This window comes from Aplysia californica, unplaced genomic scaffold (assembly GCF_000002075.1).
Source record: "Aplysia californica isolate F4 #8 unplaced genomic scaffold, AplCal3.0 scaffold01395, whole genome shotgun sequence".
Classification (NCBI taxonomy): domain Eukaryota; kingdom Metazoa; phylum Mollusca; class Gastropoda; order Aplysiida; family Aplysiidae; genus Aplysia; species Aplysia californica.
The window spans coordinates 44443-55736 of NW_004798665.1; the positions used below are offsets into that span (position 1 = coordinate 44443).

Consider the following 11294-nt stretch of genomic DNA (forward strand, 5'->3'; position numbering starts at 1 on the left):
CATTTTTTGTCCTCTTTTTGTTCGCTGTTGTTGCAGATGCATTTTTTGTCCTTGTCGTTGTTTTTGTTGTTGTGTTTTGTTTTGTTTTTAAATCGGAATCAGAATTACGATAGCATTTTCGTAAAATTGAATAGATTGAATAGATGATATATTATATCGCAATGATTCCGCCAGATTCGTAATGATGGGCACCGCTGCAGTAGTTTAGCCTTGCAGGCCTCACGTTTTCAAGATTTTGACACTCACAAAATTGTTAGATTGTTCCAAAATTTGTTTTGCCTTATGTGCAAGGGGCGGGCGTCCCGAATTATGGGCAGACTTGACTTTGTGTGGCAGAGTGCACGAGTTCGATTCCCACATCGTCCAGTCTATCTAATCTTTATCGGATATCTCCCTTGTTTTAGTAGACGTTTTACGGCGCTCGAAACTGCATAAGGTCATATGAGCGCCAGAAGATTAGCGTGTTGTTGTAAGAGAGTAACAAACATAAAAAAGAAGAAGGGGAGATAACGACGATAGATCTTTGATAAGAAAGAAGAAGCAAACCACACCAGAGCACCCGCCAACCACCCAGGAGTATCTCCCTATTTCTAGCAGGGATACTGATTCCCACACTGCTGCAAGGGAGCCAGATAATAATTCCGTCTTTGACTTAAACATTTTCCGTCTTAGACAGGGGAATTTAGGTGGAGACAGACAGAAAGGGGGGGAGGGGTTCAAAGTCCCAGCCGGTGGGATCAAGATTCGCTTGTCCAGTCGGCAAGCAGTGGTCAAAACTTCACACCTCTCAAGTGCTATCCTCTCTAATAATGACATGCGTGAGTCCTACTTCTTATGCACTGTCACCCGTGTTTGCATTTCATAGGACCACTGTTTGACCTAGATTAAAAACAGACACGTTTGAACGTGATCCACTTCCGCGGGTGCGGTGACGGAGCGGTTAATGAGTTAATGAGTTAATGAGTTAATGAGTTAATGAGTTAATGCGCTCGTCTCCAAAACGGAAAGTCCGGGTTCGAGCCTCGGTTTGGACACGGATTCCCCCCCTCCCCCTCCTGCCCACCCAGTAGTAACGGCCACCTGACTTTGAGTTGGGGAAATAAAGGCGGCGTGGGAAGGAACTGGCCACCCTACCACAATGTGCCGATGGCCCAGGAAGTTGTCTCACTAACAAGGCGATCCTCAATGTCCGGATCGGATTATGCGGGAACAACTTTACTTTTACTCCCCTTCCTCACCTGGCAGCATAGCGAACGTTAAGTTTAGAGGCGACGGAACCCAATTTGTTTCAAATCAGGACCGAGTGGGCAAAGCATTTCCGTCTTAGACAGGTACAACCCTCGGAAGGAAGCGCCGTTTTCTTCCCGTTTCCTCATTGGACAGGTCTCTGCTTTACACAGTTAATTAATTTTTAATTAGAGAGGAATTTATCAAGGCCAAGGGGAGAGTGGAGAGATTCCGTTTCGACAGGTTTCCGTCTGATACAGGTGTCCGTTTAGGCAGATTTTATTCACAAACTTCACAGACAAGAGAATAGCATCAACATCAATGTAGGCACTTTTGTAAAAAATTCAAATTGATTAAATTGAACAAAAAGGCACACCAATGGATATAACCTGGGACACTGATTATTATGCTTTTAAAATTGTTTAGATATCTTTATTAGTTCAAAAGTTATGGCCAATATTCATCGTCATTTCTCAGGCAAAATTGGTCCATTTTTAACATAGGTGACCGTTAATTTAGTGTCTCCAAATACATTTGTAATTCAGCTTCTAATTATCCGATTTACATAAACCATACACCAAAATGCTCGTCTTGGTGAGTACTATCAACTGCAGCAATCAAAAGACGTCAATACTTCAACAGTTTTAAAATAACACTCCTAATGTACATGGCTTTGATAAAATTAGGAAAACATGACATATATAGCATGATAAAAAGCTGAAGTGGTCTTCAACTGATCAGTCAGTTAGCCAAAAATGTTATCTGTATGGCTGCCATGATATAATATCAATTTAAACAAATAAAATGTAAGTATGTGATATTAAGAGGAAAGCAGTTTTGACAAAATGATTATTGACAGACAAACTTTGTTCTGTGTTAGTGCAACTTGCGTCCATCTCAATGTATTGAGGAGCCATTTATTATATTGTGCTCAAGAAGCACTATTTATGGTAGAAAACAAGCTTGTGCTACTTATACCGGGTGCCTACTGGCACGATCGGGTCTGGTCGGTTTGCTTAGCCAGATTGAGGGTACAAAGCGCCTATTCGTGGCTGAAACCGATCACCCGACTCGTCGCCTCAAAAACAAACTCGTTTAATGTTTTCAGGCAACGAGTCGCGCAATCGACTCCCGACTCCACCCCATCCCATCCGTAATGGATACCCAGTATAAAGCTTTAAAATATCAGTGTTTTCAACCTGTCCTCGTCATTTTATGCAAGTATATTTTTTAAATTAGGCAAACTGAGCCCAAAAATGTGAAATTATGCGATTCTGTTAATTTCAACAAAGAATGATAAAGGAAAATAATCAGACATTATGGAAAAAAAAACGATCAAAATTTTGCTAAATTATGTGGGGTGCATAAAACCACGGGGACAGTTTCAACAGACAGGTTATCATCATAATGTACAGTTTAGTTTTAGTAAGTGTTTTACGCCACTTGCAACACAATTAGGTCATTATACCTTATTATAAGTGCCGAAGATTAGAGGTGTGACAAGGGAGTAACAAACACAAAAAAGAAGGACGGGAGACAAAGACGATAGATGTTTGATAGGAAAAAAGAAGTAAACCACACCAGAGCACCCGCCAACCACCCACTATAATGTACAATAGTATCATGTATAGAACCTGGATCACATCATATAATGAACAGTATGTTATATAAACTGGAATATATCATAATGAACAGTATGTATATATAAACTGGAATATATCATAATGAACAGTATGTTATAAACTGGAATATATCATAATGAACAGTATGTATATATAAACTGGAATATATCATAATGAACAGTATGTTATAATCTGGATCATATCATATTATACTGAACAGTATGTATATAATCGGGAACATATCAATAATGAACAGTATATGTATATACATAATCGGGAACATATCAATAATGAACAGTATGTATAATCTGGATCATATCATAGTGCACATTACGATGATGTACCGGTATGTGGAATATGCATGTATCATTGTTGACACTCAGACTCAGACAATAAAAAACGCAAACAATCGGCGGAGACTGTAGAATTTCAAAATTAATTTATAATTCTGAAAAAGTTCAACGTTTCTACCGGAGGGCTTCATCAGGAACGTGGAAAAAACAATAATGACATGAAAACAAATGTGTGCATATGTTTACGTACTGATGCGGAATGGCGCGAGAAAAATTATATCAGAAAAGCCAAAGAAAGGGCAAAGCTCATCATAATCATAGATCTTGACAAAATTGTTATTGTTTATTGTAAAGGTCATAGACAGAGGCGTTGCGCGGGTTGCAGACAAAAAGGTGGTGCATAAATGGAAAGTGAGCAAATGGGCAATTTCTAATTACTTTGTGCAGCACCAGGACTTGTTACACAATAAAGGGAGACAACAGTTTCGATACCCATTCTTTATTGAGTTACCGTAGACTCCACTAGTGTAGTAGACAGGCCAGTGGAAACTTGGATCAAATTTTTAGCTTGCACCGAATTGGTGATGCGAGGAGCAGTTTCATGCACCTTTCTTCTTGTGCGGGAAGAACGATGCCTAGATTTCTCTACAGTGACAAACATAACTTTGGTGCAAAGATTTTGCTTGCTCCAAGCAGACACTACCACAAACGGTGCCACGAGCATAAACCATCCTCGCCGTCTGTCTCTTCACTGGCGCAGCCAGCGCGTGACGGATCGCAGGGATGCACTAAGGTAGATCTAGAGCACTGACTGGTTTAGTACCTTGGAGTAACTATTATTAGGAGAGGCCGCGAGTCGCGTAACGTGAAGCCGCTTCAGACGACTGTCGGCCATGTTTGTGAGATCAGCTCAGTTCTCTCAGTTGTAAACTTACTGTCAACCGAATGGCAGTTTGCGTAGCGTTCGGGTCCGGTGGGCCTCTCATTCAAAGGTCCCGGGTTCGATCCGAGTAGTGACGGAAAAATGTTATTCTCTAAAATTCTACTTTCTCTTTCGTCTGTTTTATTCTTTTTTTTTCTTCTTTTTTTCGGGGGGGGGGGGGGGGGTTAATTTCCACCATCATACTTCACTCTTATCTGCCTTGCCCTCTCCTTCCTCTTTCTTCGCCCATCCCATCCCACCCTCAATACCCTCTTTTGTGTAATCATTTTCAATTTTGTTTTATATATATATATATATATATATTGTTGTATGTTTAAGTCAAGAAGTCTACGTTTTAGTAAAAATAATGTCAGTAATGACATTATTTTGCACTGATGAAGTTCTATGACCGAAAAGTCTGCAAATTTTGTTATCCCGTTTATATTTTTGTTTTGATCCTTATTATCCCAATTTCTCCTCTAAAACAAGTTAAAAAATTATCTTACCGTCACAATGTGTATACATAGTACATGTATTACTAAATGTTCGACTGAGTGAGCTGGTAATTTGATACAAGTAAGATTTATTAACTTCCTTATTATATTACAACTGTGCGTGGGTGCTTATAATGCTGTAATTAACATTGACAAAGAAATTTCGAGAGAAAATGGAGTCCGAGCAGCTTGTTTTGAAAGGAGATTACGCAGCGTACGCTGCATTGTTTTGAACTTACAAAGATGGCGGCAGGCCCGATAAGCTCCGCCCTTTCGGCTTCAACTTGGTTGGAACTGTTGAGCGGGCGACGCAACGCTAGGGCCTCTCCGTATATAGTTACTCCAAGTTTAGTACAATAAGAAAGGGGGGGGGGGGGTTGAAGGCCAGGGAACGCTTTCACCAATTGCACCAATGGCCCCCCGCCACTGCATAAGTAGTACATCTAGTAGTAGAAGTAGTATAGAATATAAGGGGAGAGTATTACGTGATAAATTTAAGGTCTTTGAAATGTGGCTCATCGATGTTTAAGCCAGTGACAATTAATTGGCGAGATCCCAAGTTCCAAATCCACATTGATCGTCTTTGATTGAGCTTTTCTTTAGTAAGTTTTTGAACTATGATAAAATGTAGGTGTCACGACGACGCAGTGAAACCCTGAGCTCATCAAAACAATTAAATTGAAGACACATGTTTTTGTCTGTTGGGCAACTTTTACTGAATTTTTAATAATTTTTATTCAAATTCAAGATATTCTAAGTTGCCACCAATACTCTATTATATGCCCAAAAATTGACGAGAGCCTGATTTCACCCGGCCATGACACAAATTACATTTGAATTATTATTATTATGTGGATCATACCATAATGTACAATATACGATAATGTATGTTACTATGTTGACCATATCATAAAAAATAAGATAATGTTCGTTTTATGTTGACCATATCATAAACAATAAGATAACGTTCGTATTATGTTGACCATATCATAAACAATAAGACAATGTTCGTATTATGTTGAACAGATCATGATAATGTACAATACGATAATATGTATAATGTTGATTATATCATACACAACAACATAATGTATGAATTATGCTGACCATATGATATATGACATATACAATAAGATGATAATGTATGACTTTTGTATTGCGTTGATCATATGATGATAATGTACAATAAGATAATATGCATGTATTGCGTTGATCATATGATGATAATGTACAATAAGATAATATCCATGTATTGTGTTGATCATATATATACAAGACAATAATGTGTATACACATTATGCTGACCATATCATATTGCAATGCATGTATTATGTGGACTCCCGTGAAGTAAACTCTTCACGTACATTATTATTATGTGCAGAGTAAAACCGGTATAATCTACCGTACCATCTTTGTACCCAAGATTTTTTACATCTTAGCCGAGGTACGAATTAGCCAAAAGACAGAGTAAAAACACTAAATGGGGCCTGCCTAGGGGGTATAGAAAGAGAACATTACAACCAATAGACCTACTACGTTTAAATTTAAACCTGTGCACATTGTGTCAAGATTTTACTGTACAATCTATTAATATTTATAATATATTTGGCAAACACATGTGTCACTTTTCCCATAAAAATACGACAGCTACGGGGTTGAAAGTTGGCAAGTACCTGCAAAAAGATAGCTAGATTCTATAGGTCCCCATGACGGGGCCCGATTATTGATTTATTCATTTCCTGAATTTAAAATTAAATATATTTGACAAAAAGTTCCCGTCCTTCTTTGGCCTTTGTGATTATTCTACTGAGAAACGAAACAAATCTGCGAAGCTCTCCGCAACAGTTCATTACCTCTCTTTAACGTTCGCCTAAGAAACACGATTCAAGAGACGGGTGAGTAATTTTCCTGTAGTGCGAGGAGACGTGATCCTGTGTGTGCATCCAAAGAGTTGTTTTTAATATAGGGCCCAAAGAGAAAAACTTTTTTTATTACAGGGTCAAGATTTTTTGAAAAATTATTTTTGTTTGGTCGCCAGCCTGTAGAAGTGACATGCAAAGTTTCGTGGGCATAGGGAAATTTGTCAATGAGCTAGAATGTTCTTAACGCTGTCAGAGGAAAGCGAACAAGCTATAGACACTGCCTCTGGGATTGTGAAGACGTCAGTGTGTTCCTTTTACAGTGTAGCAGTCCTTTCGTGGATTATTATTTTCTTAGTGCTGTTTTGTGATGGTCTAAGGCGAAACCCGTATAAAAATTTTGTGATTGTGAAGGGCTAGACAGCAATACACTAAAGCAATGTATCAAGAGAGGAGTTAATCAAGGCAGACCTAATCTAAAGCAATAATATAGTCTAGAAGCAAGGTGTGACTGTGAAAGGCTAGACAGCAATGTAGATGTCAAAAGCCTCCGCAGCGTAGACCAGTAGGAGCAGTGACACCAAGGCGTCGACCCCTAGCAAAGCCGGGTGCTCAGCTGGTGTTATAATAATACAATATAAATTATACTATAATCATACAAGGGTTTGGGACTAATCTTGCTACAAGACTGACAGTGTCAGCCCAGGAGAGAATAAAACAAAAGTGTACACGAATTGTCCAGAGAATGACAAGAGCCAGACAGTCCGCTGTAATATGCCAAAATCGCTCTATGCAAGAAACACTACCATAGTAATTTTGGCAACTCTGAAGGCACTATCAGTAGTGTTTATAGCACAGACCTTCACGCCAAAAACACCATTTCCAGCTACGCCAAAGACACTATCCTTGAGCCAAAATCACTCTATGCAAGAAACGCTACCATAGTCATGTTGGCAACGCTGAAAGCACTAGTAGTAGCGTTTATAGCACAGACCTTCACGCTGAATAAACTACTGTCCCGCAAAAAACACTACCATCAGATGTACGTAAAGTACATTCACTACCATCACGCAAAATCCACTATCGTTTGTGTTTATAGCAAAGGCCTTCACGTCAAAATCACAATTTCAGGCTAGATCTAGATATATATCAATGAGTTCACCCTCTTTCAAGAAAGAATTACTATTCAAGTAGATCTATGCTAAAAAAAAACCAACTAGATCTATTCCGATCAATGATCAAGCTAAATAAACTATACTGTCCCTCAAAAAACACAAGATCTAGATCAACCACCAGATGTATGTAATATTCTTAAGCAATATTTTTATTATTATACAATCAAACAAACCCCACTATTTTCGGCTTCTCACGCCGAATTCACTACCATAGAGACTTCAAAAACCACTCATATTATTAAGGATCGTATTGTGAGTAATTTGAAATCATCTATTTTGTGGATGAATCTTGCAGTTGCCATGGTAACGGTGGCCATAAAGGAAAATGAACCATTTTTGGTATGTTTTTTTAATCTAAAAAAAGTCAAGACATCATAAGCTTTTTCAGTTACATGTATCTTAAAGATCTAGACATATATTTTTTTAGAAAAAAATATTTTCAAAAATAAGTCATTGAAAAATTCTAAAAGCCTTAGATCTAAATTCTAGATCTATTTTTTTTACTTACAAACATCAATAACATTAGGTAGAAATAAGATATATATTCAAAAAGCATGTGATATCTTGCTTAGCTTTATTTGGACCACATCCCTGCCAAGTTTCATTTAAATTTAAATCCATTCTTAAACTTCTGACTCTAGCAAAATATGTACAGGAAAATATGATTTCGAGGAAAATGCAATTTTAATTCAAAATTTGTTCTCAGAAGTAGTCAATCCCTACCTTTCAAAAGCATTTTAGAAGAAATATATTCTATTTGAGGCATAATACTTGGGAAAATGACACAATAGTGGCTAAACTAAAGGATAAAACAAAAATTTGAAGCTAAACCCTCATTTCAGGTGCCATCTCTTAGTTATAATAGCCCAAGGTAGATCTACTGGTCTTAAAAATACTGGGATAGTGTTTTGAGTATAATGTCTAAACCACGAAAACAACCGCAGTAGTGTTTATTGACGAAGAATGATGATAGTGTTTTTGGCGTGGGTAGTCAATCTGGTGTCCAAGCGGTAGTGTTTTTAGCATAGAGATAGTGTTCTCAGCGTACGCCAAAGTCGCTAGGGTAGTGTTTACAGCATGTGCAAAAATCACTACGTACGGTAGTGGTTACGGCATGAAAACTTACAATGAGTTGAGACCGGGCCCGAATGTACTCTGGACGAGGCCACAAGAGGTTGCCGCTTACCTGTCTGCCTGCGGCAGACTGCCGCCCTCCTAATCCTAACGGAGGCCAGCCAGAAGAAGAAGGAAGAAGAAGCATGAAAGCTTACGCCAAAACCACTATGGTAGTCTTTACTGCATGGTAGTTTCTGAGTGTGTTACACCGGGTCTCGTCTGCTTCAGTAGAGCCCACTAAAAACTGAGTCCATGACGTCACCACACGCCGGATCTATCACAGTCACAGACCAATCAAAAGTGTTTTTTGATCAATCTACACACCAGGTAAGACAAAGGGGGCAACTCTTTGACCTAAAACTCACCAGCAATATATCATTGGTTGTCTCCCCTTGATTTGGTGTTCATAATTTATTTTTGATAATCAAGCATTGCACTTCACTAAATTTACAGCAGACAGAAAAAAAGGCACTCGGATTGTCAACATGGATGCACTGAGTAAATGAAATAAAAATGAGAGGGATGGGGAAGAAGATTAAAGAGAACATACATGAAAGTTTTATACAAAAATAATTTAGCAGACTTTCATTCAACACCACGCGTAATCTAAAAATCTCTCTCTGGAAAGAAATTTAAACATGTCAAACAATGTAGAAAAATTAAACTGCACACATACATACATATTACACAAATATGCACACATACACACACATACACACACACACACACAGCAGTATGGAAATTAATAACAGCATGCTCTCACCTGATCCTGGGACATGAAATATATGAACAGCATCATTTCACCATCTCGGGTTCTCTCTCTCTCTCTCTCTCTCTCTCTGTTGGTGTGTGTCTGTCTCTCTATCTGTACGAATATGTTGCACTCCTGCATGAGCTCATCCCTTTAACTTAAAGTGTCACAGAAAGCATAGCCATTTTTGCCTATACCTGGTTTGCCTTTTGGGCCTTGAGAATGGGGCGAACTGAACGTGAGTTCATCCCCGTCCTTCACTATCATGGAGTGGACATTGGCCCCGGAACTCCCAGGACAGGTTGGAACTCGATAACTGACAGTACCAGTGGGATGGTCATCATCTTCAGGAAACAGCTGTTCAAATGATTGGCTGTTACCAGTAGATTCACGAAACAAGTTCTGCAGCCAAGTCTGAGAATGTTCTTTTCTTAATGCTTTTAACATCAATTCAAACACCCTGAAGTCAAAAGAGCTCTTATCACTTGTGCTGCCCTCTGGTGGTTGTGACGAAGTAGATTCCATACCGTCCTGTCCACACACGTACTCCCTGTCTTGACGAATCTTATCCAAAGTGTTATCGTTTACTTTAATACACTTTGAGATGATGCGAATCTCGTCATCACTAGGACATATCAACAGACCTTTGTCAACGAGACGTTTAATAGGGAATCTTGAATTTTCCAAATATACTGCACTAGACATTTTTTTGGACACTCGAGTTAACGCAAGAGAATACAATATAACGAAATAAGTCTTCCCCTCCTCAATTCCATGTCTTGCCTTTAAATAGCAGATATATTTCCACCTGTTCTGGCGCAGCTCTTCAGAATCAACATCATGGCTTTTTATGTCTTCTGGCTCTCCAAAACTGACTCTTTTGGCTACACCGTGAGGGTGTGACACACAAAAGGCAAAGTTGGGAATAAACGGAATCGGGCTAGGTGACACCTCCATAAGTTTCTCATAAGCCGTATCCAGATCCTTTTTATTGAGCCGAGCAATAAAGATTACTTGATCAAAGTCTTCTGAAACGGAATCCATCTTAACCCCTTTTGCTTGAATAACCGTGGAACTATCCGAGTCATTATCAAAAAATAGATCCACTGTGGTGTGTTTAGCTTCCTCTTCATTGAAGACAACATGGGCAGCAGTATCAACATAAAATTCATCTTCTTCCAGCTCAAAGAAGTCGGCATGGGGGATCTCTGTTGCGGCTCGTCCCTTCAAATTCATACCAAGTTCTCTAACGAAGCCGCTTCCAACACGAGGTGCATTTGTCCCCTGCAAAGACGGATAGCTCATATCGGCCGACCGGTGTTTTGACGTGTAGCCCACAACCAGTCTTACCGTGCGGCATGCGACATGTTTGATATATCTCAGGACATCTGGACGTCTCGCCTTCTCTGGGAGGTGCTCTGGCTTCAGTTCATGGAGAGGAATAAAGGATGAGTGTCCTGGGTTTTTCTGGCACCTTTTGAAATTCAGATTGTCATCTGCTTTCAAGTAAATGTCCATCTCACAGCACGGACCTGTGGGTGGGGAACACAATAACACAATCAATAAATACAATTGAAAGGAAAAGGAAAGGATGTTGAGGGGTGGGTGTTGAGGATGGGTATTAAATAAAGGAAAAGAGGAAAGATGTTTAGGAAGAGTGTTCCCGAAAGGTGTTGGGGATGGATGTGAGTGGGGAAGAGGGTGTTGAGGGGTGGGTGTGAGTGGGGAAGAGGGTGTTGAGGGGTGGGTGTGAGTGGGGAAGAGGGTGTTGAGGGGTGGGTGTGAGTGGGGAAGAGGGTGTTGAGGGGTGGGTGTGAGTGGGGAAGAGGGTGTTG

At 39.5% G+C, this 11294-nt stretch overlaps 1 protein-coding gene across 1 annotated transcript in view; it reads right to left on the reverse strand.

Moving 5' to 3' along the window:
• Positions 1-7925: 7925 nt before the first annotated feature.
• The window catches only part of LOC101863715, a gene marked incomplete at its 5' end in the record, with an annotated part of 10006 nt that continues 6637 nt past the window's right edge, over positions 7926-11294 (reverse strand). The window contains 1 exon segment of the mRNA XM_005112756.3: positions 7926-10991. Coding sequence (XP_005112813.1) covers positions 9613-10991 — 1379 coding nt within the window. The 3' untranslated portion in view covers positions 7926-9612.